The sequence below is a fragment of the Hippopotamus amphibius genome, chromosome 1 (assembly GCF_030028045.1).
Source record: "Hippopotamus amphibius kiboko isolate mHipAmp2 chromosome 1, mHipAmp2.hap2, whole genome shotgun sequence".
NCBI classification, from domain to species: Eukaryota; Metazoa; Chordata; class Mammalia; order Artiodactyla; family Hippopotamidae; genus Hippopotamus; species Hippopotamus amphibius.
The window spans coordinates 78,237,269-78,262,139 of NC_080186.1; the positions used below are offsets into that span (position 1 = coordinate 78,237,269).

The window sequence follows — 24,871 nt, forward strand, 5'->3', positions numbered from 1 at the left end:
GAGAGAACACTATAACACATATAACTGACAATGGATCTTTTTCCAAAAAAAAAAACAACCCATATATATATATACACACACACACATATATACATACACACATACATATGTATACACCACATGTATGTATGTACATACATACATATGCACACTCTTACAACTCAGTTATAAGAAGACAAAAAAACCTACCTTTTTACTTTGGTTTTTGTTTGTTTGTTTTTGTTTTTTTGGCTCGGCCACACGGCTTGTGGGATCTTAGGTCCCGGATCAGGGATTGAACCAGAGCCCTCGGCAGTGAAAGTGCTGAGTCCTAACCACTGGACAACCAGGGAATTCCCTAAACCTACTTTTTTTAAATGAACAAAATATTTGAACAAACACACCAAATAAAGATATATAAGTGGCCAGTAAGCAAATCAAAAGGTTATCAACATCATTCGCCACAGGGGAAATATTAATTAAAACCAAAAACATAGAGGGCCGGAGCGAGAAGATGGCGAAGACATATGATTATCTGTTCAAGCTGCTGCTGATCGGAGACTCAGGGGTGGGCAAGACCTGCCTCCTATTCCACTTTTCAGAGGACGCCTTCAACACCACCTTCATCTCCACCATCGGAACTGATTTTAAAATCAGAACAATAGAACTAGATGGAAAGAAAATTAAGCTTCAGATATGGGACACAGCGGGTCAGGAAAGATTTCGAACCATCACGACAGCATACTACAGAGGAGCCATGGAAATTATGCTGGTCTATGACATCACAAATGAAAAGTCCTTTGACAATATTAAAAATTGGATAAGAAACATTGAAAAGCATGCCTCTTCAGATGTTGAAAGAATGATCCTGGGTAACAAATGTGATATGAATGACAAAAGACAAGTGTCAAAAGAAAGAGGGGAGAAGTTAGCAATCGACTATGGCATTAAATTCTTGGAGACAAGTGCAAAATCCAGTACAAATGTAGAAGAGGCATTTTTTACACTTGCACGAGATATAATGACAAAACTCAACAGAAAAATGCATGACAGCAATTCATCAGGGGCTGGTGGACCAGTGAAAATAACAGAAAACCGATCAAAGAAGACCAGTTTCTTCTGTTCGCTACTTTGATGAACTCTGAGAGACTGCAGCACACCTAGAGGACCCTTTCCTGCTTCTCTGAAAGCACAGGTCACCCAGCCTCAGAATCATCCCGCCCAGCTGCTACTGAGAGCACTGCTGAACCTAGACCTAGATTCTGCACACAGAATGTGCAGCGGATTCCAGCCTCATGACCCATCAAGATATAACAGGCTTCTTTTTCCAAACGTGGAAGCAATGAAGTGGAGACACGTGCAGGACTTAACTTGTTTTTCCTCTGTTTTATTGCGTGTTGCAGAAGCTGCTACCTTTTTCTTTTTCACTTTGCACATCAGTGTTAGTCTTTCCTTGTTACAGCACAGTCTGAGATTCATATCTGCACACTTCTGTCTGATGAGGTTCTAGACAAATTTGCATTTGGGAATGTTTAAAAAAAGAGTGGGACATTTAAGGCAGAGGTTAATATACTGAAATTATAGAACATTTTGGTCTGGTTCATATAGCCAAATGTTATTGCATTGATAGCATATATTTAAGGGCTCTGATTTTCTTAAATAAAAGTCATTAAATTCTGATTAAAAAAAAAAAAAAACCAAAAACATATACCATACCAAATTCACTGTGATGGTTAAAAGTAGAAAGACTGATAATACCAAGTGTTAGAAATGATTGTGGGGCAATTGAAACCCACCTACATTGCTGGCTGGCAGGAATGTAAATGGTAAAACCACTTCCTTCATCCTGCCCACCTTTTCCCAGACCGAAAGAATTTAACCTTGAAGAGTAAAGCTGAGAGGATGTTTCTCTGAGGCAGACGTGCGTCACCCCTACAATAAAGTCAGGGTTACAGCTCTAGCCTACAGTATAAAGGAGGGGGCTTAGATTCAGACATGAGAGTGAAGTTTTAAACTAGACTAAACTGAGTTTTAGCAACTGAAAATGACTAAAAAGCTATAGAATCTATCCAGGGTATTATTAAGGGATGCTCACAGAGGTTTCACATAACATGATTAAATATTTAGACTTGAAAAAATAAAAGTATTTCATATTTACAATGCAATGAATGTATATTCCTCAACAAATCATTTACAAGTGTTGACAACTATGGAAAGATGTCATATAAACTCACTTCTGAAAACTGCCAAAGATGCTATGTTGGAGGTTCTGTTGGATGCTGAGATATTTATTATCCAGAGAAGGAGAAATTGTTTGCAATACTAATTAAAGAATCTGTCATGTCACAGAAACCCAGAACACAGAAATGATAGGTAGAGGGCCCCTTAGCCAAATAGGGGATCAGCAGAACTCCCCATTGCACTTACAAATTCAATAGCTGGGATCGTCTGGGCTTAAGGTTACCACTGTGTATGCCAAACTAGAGCCAACTGAAGTGATATGAACTTATGAACAACCATCCCAAAACAGAGCTGCTTTACAAATCACTTTCACCTCGGAATTCCTCAACAATTTTATAATGAAAACAACGGCCCCAATCTTCTGCTTACGATTCCAGAAAGCTGTCCAACTGGTCACACCATTTCTTTTTTAATATTTTTTTACTGAAGTGTAATTGATTTATAGTGAATCAGGTGTATAGCAAAGTAATTCAGTCACATATATACATATTCTTTTTCAGATTGTTTTCCATTATAGGTTATTACAAGCTATTGAATATAGTTCCCTGTGCTACAGAGTAGATCCTTGATCTTTACCTATTTCATGTATAGTAGTATGTATTCGTAAACCCAAATTCCCAATTTATCCCTCCCTCCCTTTCGCCCTTTGGTAACCATAAGTTTGTTTTCTATGTCTGTGAGCCTATTTCTGTTTTGTAAATAAGTTCATTTGTATCATAGTTTAGATTTCACATATAAGTGATATCATGCAATGTTTGTCTTTCACTATATGACTTACTTCACTTAGTATGATAATCTCTAGGTCCATCCATGTTGCTGCATTCATTCTTTTCTATGGCTGAGTAATAGTCCATTATATATATATATATATACACACACACACACACACACACACACACACACATATATATCACATCTTCTTTCTGACTTTTGAGCCAAAAAGCAGCAGAACAGAATGTCCTGTGTCTTCCCCCTGCTTCTTTTCATCGCCCATTTTTAAGTGCTGCTCTTTCAAGTAAAATGGTCAGGTGGAAAATAAACTGCGTATTAAAGAAAGCAGCCTTTTGGTTTTGGTCTTGGAACAAAACTCCTGTGATAAAAGAGACTATAAGAAACCCAAATTAGTTTTTGTTTTGTTTTGTTTCAATTTTTTTGAATTTCAAATCCAACACAAAATGAGTTCGTAAACCACTTTCGGCTGCCAAGTTAACAGTAATGAGTAAACCAGTTCAACTGGAAAGCTCCCATTTGTCTAAGAGAACACAATGGTCTCTAAGTTTCCAGCTCTGAGAACACATTTCTTCAGTATTGTTAGACCCATCACCAAGGCAATCCTGAACACTCCCATGTGTACCACTTCTATTCCTCTTCAAAAATATATTTGTGGTTCGGCTGCCTGGTTCAATTGTAGGCTACCTGAAAGCATAGAACAAATTTTCTTTCTCAGTTTTGTTAGCTCCTGCAGCACTCCTACAGCACCAGTACAATCATTACTGTCCAATAAATGCTGTTATGCTGTTGACTGCTTTTCTCATCTCGCCCACAAGGCCTAAATCCACATTTATAAAGCAATTTATGAACGTCAGATGTCAGGCACTTCAGATGTACCAAGTATTATGATTATATATTGAAGACGTGGAGAAGAAATGTTTGAGGTACATGTAGTTAGATGGTATCTTGTTTCCCTCAAGATAGAACAGAAAGTAAAAACCAGGAAAAAATAAACTCAACTACCTGAAACAAACAAACAAACAAATCTAACTAAGGCATCCATTCATATAAGCCTTATATGGCAAGTCTGTTACCAGAATTGTCTATAATTGTCTTGTTCCCACTTATGTCACGCTCTAGCAACAGACAAGTAATATTCAATTTCACGATGCAAGCATATGTAGAGATATGCCATTTTTAGAATAATTATATTTAACTGAAAGCTTTTAAAAAAATATATCTTTATCCTTAAAAAATTTGGAAGAATGATATGTTTGGGTACAAAACTTCTTATTTGCAAATGTAACCAAAAAAGCAGCTTGGAAAAAATATATCTTATCTTTCAACATCTACTGATTTAAAAATAACCTAACAAAGTGATTCAATGTATTTTCTTATGAAATTTTAGCCTTATTTTTTCAGATGACGAAAATCAAGTTTAGACATACTACCAAACTTGCCCCAAGTCAGATAGCTAGGAAGTGGAAAAGCTGAAAGTCCAAAATACATCTCATATTTTTAACTGTTAACATGGGGTGCCTCTCATAGCCACCCATGGCTTTAGTAGTGGGATATTTTCATGGGCTCTGTAAATAGCTGTACTTTGGGAATGAAAGGGCAAAGTTTCCCATATAGGAATTAGAGTATCTAGCCTCCAAGGAGTGAAGCCAAATGATGGAGGAGAAGCCAACAAAGAAATCTTTTTAAGTATCTTCCTTAGGAATTCTCCTGGGACCTTCCTAAGGGGTCTGACTATGTTTAGGAAGTTAGGCCTTCTCAGTCTCACTCTTTCTGGCAACTGTGCCTAAGAGTATAACTCCAACATCGTTTTCTCTCTTCATGATTCCTCAGTGTACTCGCAGGGCCTTCAGAATAAATCCGCAGTTCCTTTGCATGACAGATATGGTTCTTTAAGAAATGGCCTCCATCTAAATCTACAGTCTCATCTTTCCCCTCTCCCTATCCATATAGATCTTATGAATTTAATAATTTCCCCAACAGGGAGCGGCTATAGCCTGTGAGCAGTGAGATCCAGGGACAGAGTCTCAGCCCCGTCACTGCCGCCCAGAGACTTCTGAGCCCCGTCTGTCCACCGCCACCCACTCCGGACACAGAACATCCAGTTATGGATAAAAATGAGCCGGTGCAGAAGGCCAAACTGGCCAAGCAGGCTGAGCGATATGATGACATGGCAGCCTGCCTGAAGTCTAATGGAGCTGGGAGCTGAATTATCCAATGAGGAGAGGAATCTTCTCTCAGTTGCTTATAAAAATGTTGTAGGAGCCTGTAGGTCATCTTGGAGGATCATCTCAAGTATTGAGCAAAAGACGGAAGGTGCTAAGAAAAAACAGCAGATGGGTCGAGAATACAGAGAAAATTGAGACTGAGCTGAGAGATATCTGCAATGATGTACTGTCTCTTTTGGAAAAGTTCTTGATCCCCAGTGCTTCACAAGCAGAGAGCAAAATCTTCTATTTGAAAATGAAAGCAGACTACTACCATTACTTGGCTGAGGCTGCTGCTGGTGATGCCAAGAATGGGATTGTGGATCAGTCACAGCAAGCATACCAAGAAGCTTTTGAAATCAGCAAAAAGGAAATGCAACCAACACATCCTATCAGATTGGGTCTGGCCCTTAACTTCTCTGTGTTCTATTCTGAGATTCTGAACTCTCCTGAGGAAGCCTGCTCTCTTGCAAAGACACCATTTGATGAAGCCATTGCTGAACTTGATACATTAAGAGAAGAGTCATACAAAGACAGCACGCTAATAATGCAGTTACTGAGAGACAACTTGACATTGTGGACATCAGGTACCCAAGGAGAAGAAGCTGAAGCAGGAGAAGGAGGGGAAAATTAACCAGCCTTCCAACTTTTGTCTGCCTCATTCTAAAATTTACACAGTAGACTATTTGTCATCCATGCTGTCCCACAAATAGTTTTTGTTTACTATTTATGACAGGTTTATGTTACTTCTATTTGAATTTCTATACTTCCTATATGGCTTTTATGTTTAATATTAGGGGAGTAGAGCCAATTAACATTTAGGGAGTTATCTGTTTTCATCTTGAGGTGGCCAATATGGGGATGTGGAATTTTTATACAAGTTATAAATGTTTGGCATAGTACTTTGGGTACATTGTGGCTTCACAAGGGCCAGTGTTAAAACTCTTCCATGTCTGAGCAAAGAAAACTGCCTACATATTGGATTGTCCTGGTGGGGAATAAAAGGGATCATTGGTTCCAGTGACAGGGGTAGTTGTGGGTACTTTAAGGTTTGCAGCACTTGCAAGGCTGTCGTGGAAATCGATAACCCATGGATATTACATGTTAAACCATGAGCTATCTGTGGCATACTCAGTCTCAATGTGCACACCACTGACTACAGCTACAGAAGTGTTCCTTTAGTTGTGCCCAATTTACTCTGGATAAGGGCAGAAACGGTTCACATTCCATTATTTGTCAAGTTACCGGCTGTCTTGCTTTCATTCTTTTTGCTACATTCATTTTATTTGTATTTAAATGTTTTAGGCAACCTAGGAACAAATGCACAAGTAAAGATGCACTAAAAATGAATTGCTTGCTATTCATTACTTCATGGATATCAAGCACAGCAGTAAAACAAAAAAACCCATATATTTAACATTTTTTAGTCTTTTTTTTTCTGCTTTTGTGATTTTTTTTTGATACTTGCCTAACATGCATGTGCTGTAAAAATAGTTAACAGGGAAATAACTTGAGATGATGGCTATCTTTGTTTAATGTCTTTTGAGATTTTCATGAACAATCCAAGCATAATTGTTAAGAACACGTGTATTAAGTTCATGTAAGTGGAATAAAAGTTTTATGAACGGACTTTTCAACTACTTTCTCTACAGCTTTTCATGTAAATTAGTCTTTTGGTCCTGAAACTTCTCTAAAGAAAATTGTACATTTTTGGAAAATCATTCCTTATTCCCTCTTGGCAGCTAATGGGCTTTTACCAAGTTTGAATACAAAGTTTCAACATAACAACAAAATACTACTAGGATAAATACTACTGTTCCCAACCATGTCCCATTCTACCCCCCTCCCTCAGAGGCAGGGAGGATTGATTGAAAAAACAAAATGTTCGTACCTTAGGAAGCCACAGTGTTCTTGGCGCATCCTGACATTGGGTAGCATTAACTGCAAATTTCGTGCTTCTAAATCACTTTTGTTTTTAAGAATTTCTTGATATTCTAATAGCCTGCCTTCAATTTTGATTCTTTATTCTTTCTATTTGTCAGGGGCACAGGACTACCTTTTTTAAGCCTTCTGTCTTCTCACCAACCATTCCTACTTGGTGGCCAGTACTCGTGAAAAAGACCGCGTAATCTTTCTGGCTCCACTCAGTGTCTAAGGATACCCTGCTTCCTTTGCTTGCATCCCACAGACTACTTCCCTCATCCTAGTCACTGCAGCAAATCTCTCCCTAGTTGATGAGATTGTGTTTATCTCCCTATCTACCTACCCTGAATGGTCTGTCGTTGTCTTTGCCTTTAAAATCCTTCCTCTTCTTCTCTTTGAATAATGATGGGGCTAAGTTATACCCAAAACTCACCCTACAAGCTATTTCCTCAGTACCTTGCAGGAAACACCAAACAAAAATACCATTTTAAAGGAGGTGTACTTTTTTTTTCCTTTTGGAATGCAAGCTCCTCAAGAGCAGCGACGATGTTTTCCGTGTGTTCGATTGTGCCTAGTACACTGTAAAAGCTCAGTAAATACTGATGATGGGAGGCAGTGAGTCCTGATGATAAGGGTGAGAAAATGAAATCCCCAATACTGTTTTGCTGCTTGTTTTATTATGACCTCAGATTAAACTGGGAAATATCAGCCCTTTGGGACAATTGCCCCAAATATTACAGTCAAATAAAAGTACAATGGAGGCCTTGGGGTCTTTCTTTCAAGAAAAGAAGATCTCATGCATTTAGGACAATGTAATAATGCATCTTCACTCACAGCTCTTTTTTTTCCTATTGATGTCTTCTGACCCCAGGACAAGGACATGAAATAATCATTTATAGTTACAGAAGAGGAAGTTAGACTGAGCAGATGGATCTTATTCAAGTAAATTATAAATAAAATCTAAAGCTTGTCTCAAAAAAAATTCCCCCCAATCATACACTTTCAGACACCCATGCCTATGCACATACAACGCCCTCTGTCTGGAACCGCTTCCTCCACTTCCTTAGATGTCTGGCACAGCTCCCATGCATCCTGCTAGATGCCACCCATTTTCTGAGGATGCCCGGGTGAAGCCTTCTTGAATGTACCTCAGGTACTTTGCATATAACTCTAATTCCTATATGGATAATTAATTTGAGTATCTAGCTCCAAAGAGTGAAGTCAAATAATGGAGGAGAAGCCAGCAAATTAATCTTTTAAAGTATCTTCCTTAAGGATTTTCCTGGAACTGTCCTAAAGTAATAAGTATGTTTCTGAGTATACAGACACACACACACACACACACACACACACACACACACACACACACGTATCCACCCCGTTTGACGGTAAGCTCTTTGAGGGCCCAGATTTATTCTTCTCTGCCTCTGTTCTCAGTATTTTGCACAACGTTTGGCATGGAGCAGGTTTTCATTTATTTATTCAGCATATACTAACCACATGCCAAGTATTAGGTGCCACACTATCTCAGAATAACAAGTCTGATGAACTTGACCCCTGACTTTATAGAACTTACAATTCAGCAAATTTCAATAAATATCTGCTGCAGTTAAATCATATGCTTAATGGTTTGCTTAAATATTCCCACTTGTGAGCCTCCATGCATGCTGGTTCTTGTGCCTGGAATATCCAACTCTCTCATCCCTCCACATTTACCCCAGTTTGTCCTTCAAAATCCAGCCCATATTCCATGCTCCCAAACTTTATATAACTGATCTCATCTACACTGACCTCAATGAGAATTAAACTCACTACCACCTTTCCTTCCTCATACTGTTTATCCTTCTGACTTTTTTATTTCTGCCAACAGCCTCCTTCCAGTGACCCAGGTGCAAAATCCCTGACTCATCTTTGCCTCTTCGTTTGCTCAGCAGCTGTCTCATCCTGCTGCTTCTGCCCCTGCAGTGTCACAGAAACCTGGTCCCTCCCTTTTGTTCCCAGTGCACTTACCTCCATCCAGTCCCTCATAATTACTTCTCTCCAGTCTATTGCTACAGGTCCCTCTTCCCATTTCCATTCATTCCAGGTTAAGCTTCAGAGTTCTATTATAGTTCTATTTATTTTCTCTTTGATCATAAATCTATAATAATACTTCCTCACTACCTCACAGATAAGGTTCAGACTCTTCCCTTGACCCCACTTTACTTTTCTAACGTTAGAGGTTTATTGCAGGTAAACACACGTGTGTCGTGATTATGCCTTTAGCCAATGTCTTTGCTCTGCTGCTCCCTCTCTGCTCATCTGAAATCCCCATCCTGGTTCCACACCTTTCACAAAGCCTTTTTTAGACTGTTCCCTCATACTCCCTTCCCCATAGATGACAGAGAACTCTCCATCCTCAGAAGCGGCATGGATCTTCATAGCAAATTTTGCTACAATATATTTTGCCCTGTGTTTTAGCTGTTTGTGTATTTATTGTACCACTCAATTAGACTTGAGACCACTGAGAGCCACTTTATGGGTCACCTTAGAGTGACTCTTCTGTTTTCGCATGCACTTTTTGCATGTCTGAATTATAAGACCGGACCACAACACTATAATGATTTGTTTCTGTGTCTATTTCCCACACTACAACATTCCCTAATGTTGAAAGACCATATGTTATTTTTGTGTGTATTTTTGTGCCTGGCATACAGTCAGCGCTCAATAAATTTGTCTTGCATGAATGGATTAACACAAAACTTTGGAAATATCTCCTAAATACATCATTTAGAATGAATAATATATTTCACTGATAGCCAGTAGTCTTAAATATAGCTTCCCTCTAATTTTCCATGGTGTAAGATTCATCTCCACAACTACACTGAAGTGAAAGAGTAGCTTGATTTCATCTTCGGGTTTTAGTCTGGGTTCTTTGACGAAAGATATTGGTGTACACTTCACAATTCCCCTTTGTTATGATAGTTCAAAATATATAACAGTTATCAGTAAATGTTCATTAGCTGCTTGATGGGTTCTTTGATTAGGGTAGGAAACAGAGAATGACCCAAAATCAGATTTCTCTTGGATAATAACAAGCTGAAAGTTTTATTTCCTAATTTTAATCTACTGAACAAAATTTTTGCATGTTACACCAAAGACTATTTTTTAAAGTAAAATAAATTTTAGAGATAATTTAGACCAGAAATTAAACTTGGCTGGCAGAAAGAAAACTTGAGTGTAGACTCCTGAGAATCTATTGAAGTTTTCTCCAGGTAAAAATGTATATTCTCACACATCCACACATCATTTTGTATACCATATAAAGTCAGTCAAGGCCTCCATTAAGGTCACTTGTGATTTCAGATTAAGAACCTTTCTTTGGCCCTCATGTTAAAGATGAAAAATCTCAGTTTCAAAAATGGTAGGCACTTGCCCATGATCACAAAGGTATCTTACTCCCAGACTCCTGCTCTTTTCACTATACTAAGTGTTAAAACAGATGGAAATGTTTAACACCATAAATGCTTAAATGCAATGCTATTATTTGAATACTGTTAAATAATCTGTATCCTAGCAATTTCAAGATATTCTACACCTGTGTTTTCCTCCATTTACAAAATTTCTGAGAAGCCCAAACATGACTCAACTTAGCGAGTCCAAAATCTTAGTTTTTCACTCTGGCAACAAATATTTGATTCAATGCAACGAGCAGATATTGACTGCTTTTTATGTCTTGAAATTTGTGCTGGTGCTAAAAGCACAGAGATGAATAATACACATATAAGGAACAAAGCTAGCCACTTCACTGTCCTTGGAGACAGGAAGTGTGTCTAATTCATCCAGTGCCCACCACAGGGCCTGGTAACTAGTAAGTACTCCTATGCTTTTTGTTTGAGATAATATGATGTGGTACATGCCCTTAAACAACTCATATTTTCTTGAAACTTATTTTCATTGTTATTTCTGTTTTCCCAGACTGAAGCATCAATCTGTTGCATTTAAAAATATTTTACTATCGTTAATATTAATGATAATATTCTAAACACAAACCAACTAAACTTTTAAGAGGTTATAATAAAAATATACCTATTCATTTAAAAAATCAGGATAATGTTTTTAATGTCCTAAGAAAATCATTCTTTTAAAATTCAATTAGTTGTTATTCTTTGCATCACATTTAAAAACCATAACATGTTTATCTTTTTAAATTTTTATTCTTTCAAATTAATTATTTTAAAGTATGTTACATTGAATGTAGCTTCTTGGTTTAATCTACATTTATTTTGAGGAATTTACTTCCATTACTACTTCATACTTTCCATAGTTTTGTGTATGTGTGTGTGTGTGTGTGTGTGTATTTAAGCCACAATCCTTACCATATTTGTTGATGAATAATTAACTAATAGAACTATTTTTTTTTTCTTGTATATGAGATCATTTTCTTTCTTTTTCAGATAATTTTGCTGTTAGTGTATGGACACACTACTGATTTTTGTATGTTAATTTTGTACCCTTCCACTTTACTGAATTCATTGATTAGATCTAACAGTTTTTTGGTAGAATTGTTAAGATTTTCTATATACAAAATCAGGTCATCAGCAAATAAAGACAATTTTCTTTCTTTCTTTGCAATTCTGATGCCTTCTATTTCTTTTTCTTTCCTTCACAGTTTAGCTTGCTTGCTTGCTTGCTTACTTTCTCTCTTTCTTCTTCTTCTTTTTTTTTTTTTTTTTTTTTTTTTTTGGCAGCCTGGCAGCTCCAATTGTGAGATCTTTGTTCCCCAACCCAACCAGGGATCAAACCCAGGCCACAGCAGTGAAAATGCTGAGTCCTAACTACTGGACCACCAGGGAATTCCCCAGTTTAGCTTTCTATTAACTTTGATGATCAGTCTTTTTTGTTTCATGTTTTGTAACATGCACATACACCACCTTCATTTTGTTTATTTCTTTTGTTTTTTTCTATATTTAAAATCACAGAAAAATATGCATCTAACAAAAGAACTCAGACCTAATCTTGGAAAGTTGAAGATAAAAAGTATGGGATTTCAACTTCAGCTGTTACAGTTATTTCCAAATCCTAAAAGATAGAGCAAAATTTCATATCTTACATACGCCTACTGCACAAGCCACTAGTTACAACTAGTTTTCAGAAATAAATTCTTTTCCCTAGTACAAGCTTTTTAAGCTCATCATTCAACACAATGAAATCATACAATGCATTTATTAGCTTCAAGGTCTTTTTTGGTTGCACAAAAACCTTTGCTTGTACTTGTCATTTTTAAGCAACAGAAACCCAAGAGCTTATAAATCAGAAGGAATGATTAACATTAGAAGAGCTTTCCCAAAAAAAAATCCAAGGAAAAACATAATTTTTTTTCTGCCTTTCTTATTAAAAGAAAAAGAAAGTAAAGGAATGAATGCAATTAGAGTACCCTGGTATTTTCAAGTCATCTCCCAGGGCTAGATCAATCACTAGCACTGTATGCTCCTGCAATAAAGAAATGGAAAAGAAAAAAAATGTAATGATCTAGAGGAAGAAGAAAGAATCAGTGAGACCAAACTGTAAATTGTACAAACAAAATTATTTCTAAATTAGGCACCTTATTAAATCTTAAAAGTATGTGTTTGTGCTATACTTTTATTTCCACATAATCTCTAATGTTATCCTCTGCAATCAGGAGGTGATTAAATTTCTTGTCATTATGCACATTTATTTAATAATTTAGCACACAAAACAGCAAAAATATCGGTGAAATACCTTTCCTGTTAAGAAAGACGGTGTCAATTCTTAGGCACTTTAAATACAAATCACATACAGAGGCTTCACTGGCTACAGATACATTTCTAATTTGAACAGAAAAATTGAGAGGAAAAAAGCTCTTCACAAAAGTAATTATGCATATCTCATCAAGCTATGAAACTTAAAAAAAGTATTTCATTTTTATAATGATGTTTTATATCCAAACAGAAAAAAAAGCATCACAAAAGTACAATACATTAGATGCGCTTAAAACAAAATCATATCCCAACAAGGCGGCCCATCAGCTTTCACCTTACGTCAGGTCCTCAAGCTACTGCAGAAGCTAGCATGTTGGAGATAGTCTCTTTATCCTGGTGAACCAAGTTTGAGAAATACTATTTCAAAAGCTGTCCATTTAGATGCGATAAGCATTTTGTTCTTTATGTAAGTAGGTGTTTTACATAGACCATAAAGAAAAATGCAAATTGTTTTGTTCTGAATATATGTAGGTCTAGTATGTCTATCACCGTGGTAGCTTAATCACAAAGATCTGGCTGGCTGTTATGTTCCACTTAGAAAAGTATACAATGAACATTTTCAGCAATTGACCTCGTTAACATTTCGAGCAAATTATACTCAGAAAATACGGTGGAAATTAAAAAAAAAAAAAAAGAAGTATTTTCCCTGAATTCTGGAATCCTCTTTTAGAATCAGCAGTTTTTTCTGCTTCAAGCCCTATAAAGACTCTAAACAAAGCAAATGTTCTCTCTTATAAGAAGAGAGAATAAAGACTGGATAGTCAGGCACACTTCTTTACTTCCATCAAGTCCTATACTCTTTCTCTTTACCACAGACGACCTTTAGGCATCATGGTCTAAAATACACAGTAAGAGAAAAATAATCTTTTGGATAATGATAGCGATAGAGATGGAGTTGGAGAAAGTATAGAGATAGAAATATGAGTTAGAAACAAAAACCGTAAGAAAATACTGTAAGTGTTTAGGTTATTCAGTGTGAGCACAGAACACCAGAGCAGTGAGAAGCCTTCATGATCACGTTCGCTAACCATTTCACTTAGAGCTAAGAAAAATGAGACTTGGGAAGATTCATTGTCTAGTGGAAGGATTACTGGCTCCTAAACATCACAATGTGGCTCCTGTTAGCCACCCAACTGTCAAATATTATCAATATTACATAGGAAAATGGCTATTCAACAATATCAAAGGAATACAAGGACCAGGCAAATAACCTAACGGAACAGGGCGGACCAGGTATGGACATCAGGACACTGGGGCAGGGTGGGGAAAGAGATGAGCTGTAGAGTGTATGACCCACCTAAAGGGGGTAAAACTACTTAACTCCAGTGGATTTTTGCCTTGTGGGAATACAGGTCTGGTGCTATTGGGTATACTGAATTTTCAAGAGAAGTCAAATGAATGCAAATTTCTTAACTCCCACACAGACCTAACATATCTACAGCCCAGGTACTGTCTACAGATTGCTAGCTCATGAACCCTGGTGTACAGCAGTTGAAATGACCTCAGAAGACCTTTTTATATGGGGTCAGCTGGTCAAAAGCTGATGTCTCCAGTGACTTCATTAAGGTAACCAACAGATTTCAGGCTAGGGAACTTTTCAGTGAAGCCTCTTTAAGATGGTTGCTGTGATTTGCTTTCATTTTCCCTTCCTCAGCTTTCCTTGATGGCCACCTAATCGTACTGGCTTCTCTAGAGTGACAGACAATTCACTTCACAGCTTTGGTTTTGCTGAGAGTGAGCTTTGGGAATTAAGCTTTTTCTGAAAGAAGATATTATCTCTTTGCCCCCAAAGTCAGCACTCCTGCCTGCAAATGCAATTGCATTAGATACCACAAGCAAAGAAAAGATGTCAAATTTTCTTCAGGAACTTATGAGTGGTGCAGAGATTGCTTTGGAGAGACCCCTTTGCAGGACTGGGGGGGATAATTCCTGTTTGCAAACCGAATGATGTTAGGTGCTATTTCCTATGCACTGTCTGTATCACACAGCCCAGGCAGGCACAGTCAAAAGAAAACAAAGCAATTTCAACCGCATCAAAACCTTCCCACTCATGTTGCCTGGTTTCTCTCATCTTGCTTCTTTTAAACTTCCTGCTGGCCCTGTCGTTAATCCATTCAATAAATAAATATTTACTAAGGACCAACAACAGTGAACACAGACTGCATCCTCATGGAGCTTAAATTCTAGATGCAGAGAGCAATATAGATGGACACAGTGGGTGCTGGTGAATGTTGAACAAGCATTTCTCCAGGGAGAAGATGCTGACTTGTAGTGTTTGATGATTTCTGTTATAAATACTCCCACCGCAGCGGATTTCAAGCTACTAATGTACATCACTGAAGGTAAAGTTGGGAGAGACATTCAGTAGCTTGCCATTGTATGTTTCCACCATACAGATGGGACTGATGAAAACAACTTCAAGAGTATAAATAATAGTAAACCCAGCAAAGTAATTAGGAAGTGATGAGGTTTCAGTGTTATTACCTTGTTTTATAATACAATTATTGCATTGTAACTGTACATAATTGAACTTTTAATAATGTCTGTGTTCTTAACCGCTAGCTCCAAAAAATACTGAAAATTTAAAATTTGGTTATCTTGGCTTTGTACAAGCTAGCTCCAGCACACTATTGGATATAGATAGATTGATAGATAGATGGATTTTTAACAAAATGAAAAAAGAAGTGACAGACTAGACAAAGAAAAATAAGGGAGAGATATAGAATAATAGAGGAGGTTATCCATTGGAAGAGACCTAAAAGTCACAAACACTGAGGCTAAAAATGGCCAGCCAATGCAGAATGTCTTCCACCACATACCCAGTATAATCCATCAATGCTTTAACACTTCCTATGACAGCAGCTCACTCATTCTTTAGTGCCCCACTCCATCTTTGGATATTTCTGACTGAGGAAAAGTATTTCCTTTTATTGAACTAAAATCTACTTATAGTTGTGGTTTATAAATTGAGCTTTTTTAAGACTTAGGAGGTCTATGAATGGGTCCCAAGGATCTCAGAGACAAAGCCTGGTGAGGGGAGCGATGGGAAGGCTGGCTAGTGGGAGCCATTCCAGCTTCTGCTCTAAGTAGTTGCACAATTCATATCTCTCTATATTGGAAATCTCCTTTAATTTGTATTTGAGAAAATAGTTTTATTGTCACAACCTAGTTGAAACTCACTTCTATAATTATATACACTTATTACTTATACACACTTGTATATGATATACTTCCACCAATTTATAAATTTTCACTGTGATAGATAATTTTGTATCAGTAAGGACAGGCTAGATTGTGCAACAGTAACAAATGATCCCCAAAGTCCAAGTGGTTTAATGTGACAGAGTTTATTTCTCACCCATGACATGTTCTCCAAGTCCAGGTGACTTGCTCACTTTCATTCATCATAGAAAGTGACGAGGTTACATGTAGGTTCAAGGAAGAAGCAGAGAAGGGCATACTTCCTGTGCTCAAAAGGAGCAGACCCGAAAACAGTATTGAACTGCACAAATGCCTAGTACACCCTTCCACCTACTGGGCTATACACTACTTATACCCCCTAATAACTTTAACCAGGACTATACAAAATTAGATCTTTTAAAATGCCACTTGAAATTCTGACATTTACCACTACTTTCATCTATTATTCCCCATTGAAAAAACACTGATTGAAGAAGAAGAAAATATACCTTTCCACCACTTCTGATTTTGCCTTTTAACACTTTCAAAGAGGTTGTCTGTGACTACAATGAGTGGAACTTAATGTCGCCATCTGAGAATGAAACCTTCAGAGAGAAACCACAAATGGCAAAATCAGTTCTCAAAAGAAATAACCCACTTCAAAAGATATATACCTGAGTGTACTTAGGGACTTCCAACTCCAAGCAAAATAACTAGTAGGCAAAGCCGGGAAAACATGTCTGAATACAAAAGAAAGAAAAAAGCATTAACGTGCAGCTTGCCAAGTTTTATTCCTGTTGTACGGGTGAGAGTGACACTCTCTCCAGGTCTCTATATTCCTAGTTGAAACCCAAAGTTAACCTCACACTTATTACATTCAACAGATGCTAAATGCTAGAATACTTTCTTTTCTTCCTCTTCTCCCTCTCTTGACTTTTATATTAAGTATTCTCAGCTCTTTTACCTCTATTTTGAGGGTTGTGGAAGATTCTCACCCTTATACTCCAGAATAACTCTCTAAAAAAGGGGTTGGTAAACTACAATCCATGGACAGAATCCAATCTATGCCTAATTTCTGTATGAACCATGAGCTAAGAATTGCTTTTACATTTTGAAAGGGTTATAAACACAAAAATAAAAATATGCAAAAGTGACCACACACGCATGGCCTGCAAAGACTAAATCATTTACTTTCTGGACCGTCTCAGGAAAAATCTGCCTACTCCTGCTCTAGAGCCAAAAGCCCCATATTCCCTGGAAATCTATGGTTTAAGTTCAATGATTCCATTAAACTCCATCAGGAAGTTAGAAAACATGGACAAAAAACAAACAAACAAACAACTTATACTACTACAGTTATTTTGCAAGGAAGCATTACATGGATCTCTGGGTAAACCTAGCCCCAATAAGGCAACTTTTCCAAAGTGAGAAGTCTCACAAATTTCTCAGATATGTGGACTTCAGGAATGAAAGTTGTCCTGTAGGTAAAGAGTTTGTTAAAACTCAGTAACGGGGCAAAATTAGCCATCTTCTGTAAACCAGGCATTCCTACATAGAGACGAGCACAGAATATTTTATGGCAGTCCAGATGTAAAATATGATGAAATTTTAATGTCAGATTTCCATAATGATGATAATATCATCATCATAAGAGTATTCACAACCAGTGCCAGAAAGATGTAGTATATAAAAAGAATGAGTAAGAAGTTATCAAATCTCAGGAAAAGAAATTAAGGGAGAGTCTTCTGAAGCCCATTTCAGGACAGATAACAAAAAACCTCACCAAGAGGTTGCTAAAATTATAGATAGACAGATAGATAGATAGATAGATAGATAGATAGATAGATAGATAGATGATAGATAGATAGATGATAGACAGATATAGATAGATATTTTCAAGAAGATTATAGAGAGAATTATAGACTTGATTCTATCACTTAGGATGTATTCAGCTTCAAATAACAGAAAAGCCTATGAACAGTAACCAGACAATTATTTTTTACTTCTACCAAGTGTGAAGGTGGCATTTCCAGAGTTCATTCTGTTGCATAATAGGATCACCGTGAACTAGCCCCTTTCCATTCCTGTGCTCCACACCTCAGCTCAGTGCACTGCCTTTTTGCCCTTGTAGTCACAGGATGACTGCTACAGTTTCATATATAATTATCGCCTCAGCAATATCCCAAGAAAGGAGGGAAGGAATGATGCCAGTGTCCTCTCTTCATATGCCTGTCATTCTCATTGGGAAGAAAATTATCTTCCTCAGAAGGTCCTCAGTAATCTTTCCCCAAATCTCTCTGGGTTACATCCAAGTATCTGGATTTTCAACTTCCAGTGTAAGGGGGCATGACATAAAAGAAGAAAGGGGTAAGATATACTTTGGAGTAACAAGCCAATCAGGTCTGCTACTGATCTGAATGATACTGAGGAATTTCATTAAAGAAAATATCCACATTCTTCTACTTTCACTCTGAGAGAGAGGCTAAGTCTACTGGACCTTTGGTATCACCCAAGATAACCATTCTAATGATATGGGGTATCACTAAGGAGACTGATTCGTCTGGGCTTCTGAACCTGGTCCTCCTTATTGCTTGCACACCAGCCCAACTCAGAGATCTGAGGAAGCAGTGACAAAGTTGCATTCAGGATCAACAGCACAAAAATCTACCAAGAAAAGTTTACTGTAAGATGAGACTGTAAAACGACAAGAAAGGTTTTAAACAAGAGACTCTATTGGTGTATAAATTGGACATATATGGAATATTTTGTTGGAGAATATATATATATTTCAATGATGATGTCATCTCTAAAAATATTTTTGGAACATTCATGTAGAAATGACTTAAGGGACAATTTATAAGTCACATAAGAAATTCAGTCTTATTCCTTTATATTTCTCCATAATTAATCCTTTAATATTTTTTGCATACAGAGCCCTGTCAATGTTTTTTATAAGTAAAACTGCCCAGTTACTTAAAAACCTGCCCAGTTACTTAAAAAATTAATCACCAGATTTAATTCCTAATAAATGTAAACTGCTTTCTTTAAGGAAACACATTAAAATATTTACTATTTCTCATCACTGAGAATTTGTTTCAAAGTATTTTTGATCTTAAAGGTAGAGTTGACTGTGTAATTTTAAATACATTTGCCAAAACAACATCAACAATAAAGCCTATGACCTTCCCTTCTCTTCACACCAAGCATGTCAACGATACTCTAGTGAGGAAAAATCATACAACTCACAAGCCTCAGTTCCTAGCCTTGAGGAGTTGACCAGTTTAATAGAAAAAAATTAAAAAAGAAGACTAAATTCTGAAAGTTGGGTTCTATTTCCACTCCACAATTTCATTCATCCCAAAAATTTACTATTGCCTAGTACAGTGGCCCCCAGCCTTTTTGGCACCAGGGACCGGTTTTGTGGAAGACAATTTTTCCAGAGACCCGGGGAGGGGAATGGTTTCAGGATGATTCAAGCACATTACATTTATTGTGCACTTTATTTCTATTATTATTATACTGCTATATACAATGAAATAATTATACAACTCACCATAATACTGACAGGAGGAGGAGCTCAGGTGGTAATTCAAGCAATGGGGAGTGGGCTGTAAATGCAGATGAAGCTTCACTTGCTTGCCCACCACTCACCTCCTGCTGTGCAACCCGGTTCCTAACAGGCCACGGACCCGTACCGGTCCCTGACTGGGGGGGATGGGGACCCCTGACTTAGCATATAAAAGGCACTGAGATGGGGGTGGGGAAAATGAAGGATTGTACCTTCATGGATTCACTACCTAGCAAAGACAATTATAACACCAGGTAGAAAGTGATAAGTAGAATAAAGGAACTATATACAATGATAAAATGTTATAACAGTGGAGCTCATGGGTGACCAGGCGTGGAAAGAAGAAATCGTGGTGTACATGTTGATATGAGCAAGATATTAGGAATGACAGAAGTAAAAGGTATATGATGAAACTAGAGGTACCCAATATGTAGGCAGATATTAATCAAAAAGGAACAAGAAGTGCAGACTTTATTTGCAGACAATAAGAAGTCAGCAACATTTTCTACAAGGAAGTTGGATAATCAGTCAGAACCAAGTTCCAGGAAGAAGAACCTGGTCAGATGAATTAATGGTGAGATCAACTGCTCAGAGACCAGTGAGAGGAGTACTGCAGATAGATGAGATGTGTTGAGGTGATGAGGGCCTGAATATGTGCAGACACAGTAAGAACAATGAGGAAGGGACAGACACAGAGGCAGTTCCTCTCACTCCTGGCTGCTTTCAGAATTACCTGTGGAATTTTAAAAATTCAGATGCACATCAAAAGGGAAGAATACGAATTCTGCAGAAGAGGAAGCAAGAATGGTACATACACGTAAGAAAAGATGCTCAGGCTCCTTATCAAGAACGGGCAAAATAAAATCACTATCAGATTCTACTTTACATCCTCCAGCATGAAAACAAAACACAAAACCAAAAGGTGGACATTAACAAGTGAAGACAAATATGGAACAACGTATGCCTGGGAGTAAATGGATACAACCCCTTGCGGGGCGGGGCGGGGGGGTAGGGGAGTGGGGCAGGGGGGAGGAGGCTGGGAGTGGCATTATTTTGGAGAGTTGAAAATGTAAATGTGAAGATGCAGTCCAGTAATTCTGCTCCTAGGCATATGCCCTGAAAAAGGCTGTATAACATGTGCCTCTAGAAAAAAAAGAAAAACAGTCTCAATATCCATGGAGGGGACAGTGGATGAATAAACTGGGCTGCAGCGGTAGGCGGGGTACCATATTAAGTAAACAAGCCACAGCTGTAGGCAGCAGCACAGACAAATCTCAAAATGATGAGGAAGGATTAAAAAGGCAAGTCACAGAGTACAGACACAAAGTTCAACAAGCAAACCCTTGACCACATATGGGTTAAGGACACACATATCTGTAAGAGGACTACAACAAAATCTAAGGGGAAATAATTTTAATATTCAGATTAGAAATTTCCCTTGAAGGGAGGGAGGAAAAAATGGTAGACCAGTAGTACATAAGAGACTTCAGTTCTATTGGTAATGTTTCATCTTTTTGAAACGCATGGTAGCTTTAAAAAATCATTTTATTATTTCCACACCTTATTTTTGTATTTTAGATTGTACTTATCTTCAATATTTATGAAACCTTCACTACACAAAATATAGATACTCATACCTCAACATACCCAGGGATGGGTATGCAGTATTTTAGGAGCACTATTTTTAAAAGGCTCCACAGGTGACTCTCACACATGCTACGAATCATTGTATTAAGACAGCAACATTGGCAGGAGGCCAACAATTTTGGGTTGTAGGACAGGAGAATTAAATGACACTTAATTGTGAACTTCTATTTCTAGAGAGAGAAACAGTTACCATTAGCCAAAACAGAGAATTCAGGAGAACTGGGTTAGGGAGAACTATGAACAAGATAAACTTAAAGTACAAATAGGACCAAGACCACTTGTTGAAGGTAACTGGTTAAAGCAGTTAAATTTTCAGTTCATTTTCATTAAATGGAGAATCTTTAGCTGTCTGAAGACCAGAACTGGAGAAAGTAGACTTCTTTAGGAGGCAGCTTCCAACCCCAAGAACTATTAAATGGAATCTATTCTACTTTCCAGGAAAATGTGCTAAAACGACTTGTTAAATTGCTTTAAAATTAAAGGGTTTTTAAAATAAATTATAGCGGGATTACAACCTCCCAAATTTCCAGCCTGTCTAATAAGGGATATTCTTGTGCTTATCTGCATTGGAGGGGATAGCTGTTGCTATGGTAATTACTCTCCTGCAACCTTAAGAATAAAAAGGCTGCTGTTTATAAATGACACACCACTTTATTCTTTCCAAAGGCAGCATGAGCTGTGTTCCCTGTGCCTGGACCAATCTGTGGTCAAACTGGAGTAATCATTAGAGACAGAGTGCCCTGTCTCCTGCTCTGCACTCATATCTCCTCCATGGATTCACACAAGCTGTAGGGTTTGAAAATTATGGTCAGGGTTCCGGAAATTTTTTTATTAAGTTTTCAAGTAACTAAATGGATTCTGAGGCTCTGGGGAAAGAAATTTCCCGTGCTGGGGACCTCTGCACATCACTTTTAACCCTGATTTATCCTACAGGGATACAGGAAGCATCCAAAAGTAAATCAGTGCTGATCAAATTTGGTCTTTCTCACCTCTCTTATCCTGCACGTTTCTAAGAACTAAAAGTGGATGAATTGGGAGATTGGGATTGCCATATACACATTAATATGTATAAAACAGATGACCAAAAAGAAAAAAATATCAAATTGTACACTTTAAATATATGCAGTTTATTGTATGTCAATTATATCAACAAAATTTTTAAAAGAAAAAAAAGAAAAAAACTATTTCATTTAGTACATCATCAGAGCTACCACTGATTGTCAATATTCCACATATATTATTATTTATTATGATAAAACATCAAGGTAAATATTATTACCCATACTTTGTAGATGAAGAAAGTAGGAATTAAAGAGATTAATTTTCCTATGGTCTCTGCCATCAAGGAGTACAGGCTGAATTAAAATCTAAATCCAAGAAGTTAAAAAAATTTTTTTAACAATCTAGACCCATCTTACTTAAAACTCATGCTGTTCCTCTGCATCTCGATCTCCTCTTCAGGTAATTCTCATTTTCCCCACTGACTCTCTTGTATTAATACACATTTCTGACCACACACAATCTAATCTCATGAGAAAGCAATGATTCAATGAATCTTTACAATTTCATACTTTACCTTACTCATAAAATGAGATTACTAGAATTTCAAATCTATCTAACTTACAATATTTGAAGGTCCACTTTTTTTTCTGTAGAGAATTACTGAGATTGGTTTCAGTTATTTAAGGAGATTAATGTGGTTATTCAGGGATAGAATCCATTTTTCATTTTTAAAGATATTTCCTTCTGTGTATCTGAGAAAATGAAGACCGGACCACTTGAATATACTGCAGAGAGAAAAACCTGTTATCTCTCTGATACAGGATCTTGACAGCACTCCCACCCCTGATCTCAGTCTCCAAATGCTCTGAAAGATATAGTGTCACTATCACTTCTGCCTTTTAAAGTCTGATCAAATCTGAAAATACTCACTCATTTGCCCCCTTGGCCTCATGGAAATATCTGACAGCAAAGACCTTTTCTAAGCAAATCTTACAGTCTTTTTTCCTAATCAATCTCTTTCTATGTTTGATATGCTCTTGCTCTTTTCCTTCTGAATTATTTTCCCTTAACCAGATTTCTCTGAAACAATACATATCTGGCCGCATTCTACCTCTGAGGTCATTCTTTCTCTTCTTTAATCGTCACTGCAGATATTTCCCTGCTCTTTTCAGAATAAAAGCAAATACAAGAGAAAATGAGCAGAGAGATATTAGAGAAAGAGATATTAGTAAGTACCTGAGACTAAGTAATACAAACAGCAAACTCATTCATTCAGAATGGGCTGTGACGTTAGACTAACCAAATCACAGCCCTGGCACACCTGCTAGCTTTGTGGTCACCAAATACGGAGATCTTCAACGTAGCAGGCATCGTAATAAGTGCTGAATAGGCAGTGGTAAACACAGTAGTTCAGTTCCCTGTGGTAGATTATATTAATGTTTGCCAAATATTTCATTTTTCCTCTCTTGGGTGCCATCCTTATAGAAGGATTATATATACCCATCCGGTTGTACAGTACTTAAGAGCAATCATGTGATTGCTTTGGTCAATGAAATAGGCAGATATTCAAAAGTCCCCATGTGGTTCCATGTCCCTTTTCTTTCTGCTGTGACAACCAGCAATGCTTCAGAAAACGGCTGTTCTGTCAGCAAATAACACAACAAACGTGTCTCTAACCGTCCACCTCCTAGGTGTGTTGCAGGGAATTAAAAAAGACGGTGTATATAAAGTTCCTAACTTTTATACACATAAGTATTAAATATCCATTACATAACAGGTCCTCAGCTAGTTGAGGAAAACATGATTTCTAACCTCTGACTATCTACTCATATTTATAGGGAAGATAGACAAATAACCAAAAAACTGCAGTTTTGTACATACGGTGCTGGGAACACAAGGAACACATAGATTATTCTGCCAGGTAAAACTAAGTGCATGAAAGGAAAATTAGAAGTTTTCTCCAAAGAAGGAGAGTAGCAAGAATGAAAGAAGGAAGGGTAAAAAAGCATGAGAAACTAAAAGAATGCATGAAAAAAGATCATAGCACTCTAGGAAAATTACAAGTAATTTAATAAAGCTAAAGAATGGGATGCAAATAAGGAAAGAAGCAAGACACCTGGGATGGTATTTAAGTAGAGTTTAGGGTGGAAGGCCCCGTGTGCCAGACTCAGATTTGGTTTTTAACAGGAAAATAACCACAGCCAGATTTGCATTCCAGAAACATCCCTCAAAGGCAGTGTTGAGGGTGGAAGAGGCTGGAGTAGAGACTAGTTAGAAAGCTGCCCAGGCATTCTAGATGAGATGTGATGAGAGCAAAAGCAGTGGCAGTAACAGCTGAGCAATGAATATAGCTTTGTGTTCTGGTAAGTAAAGCAGAAGAGGCCCCATATTTTTATCTGACAGAATAAATCTTACAAGTTTATCTGAAGCAACATTTTCCTGAGGTAGTAATCTTTTAAGGATGACAGTAGCATGTGGCCCCTTCTAAAATGCAAATCAAGTAACACAATGAACATCATGTTTAATTACAATTTTTCAAAAGACATATTCTTATAATATATATAATGGCAAGATTATAAATTATACTTATTTGTTGTTGAAAATATAGGGAAGTCTAAATATATGAATAGAAT

General features: G+C 37.3%; 1 protein-coding gene and 1 pseudogene across 1 annotated transcript; both read left to right on the forward strand.

The window, feature by feature from the left end:
• Nucleotides 1-491: 491 nt before the first annotated feature.
• On the forward strand, nt 492-1,114 carry LOC130841037 (ras-related protein Rab-8B-like). The gene has a single exon (XM_057717223.1). The coding sequence runs from the start codon at nt 494-496 to the stop codon at nt 1,112-1,114; it is 621 nt and encodes a 206-aa protein (XP_057573206.1). The 5' UTR covers nt 492-493.
• A 3,912-nt stretch (nt 1,115-5,026) lies between these two features.
• LOC130841041 (14-3-3 protein zeta/delta-like) lies at nt 5,027-5,790 on the forward strand (annotated as a pseudogene).
• The last annotated feature ends 19,081 nt before the right edge of the window (nt 5,791-24,871 follow it).

Coding starts and splice junctions, on each gene's coding strand:
- LOC130841037 (XM_057717223.1), top strand. CDS start 494: ATGGCGAAGACATATGATTATCTGTTCAAGCTGCTGCTGATCGGAGAC.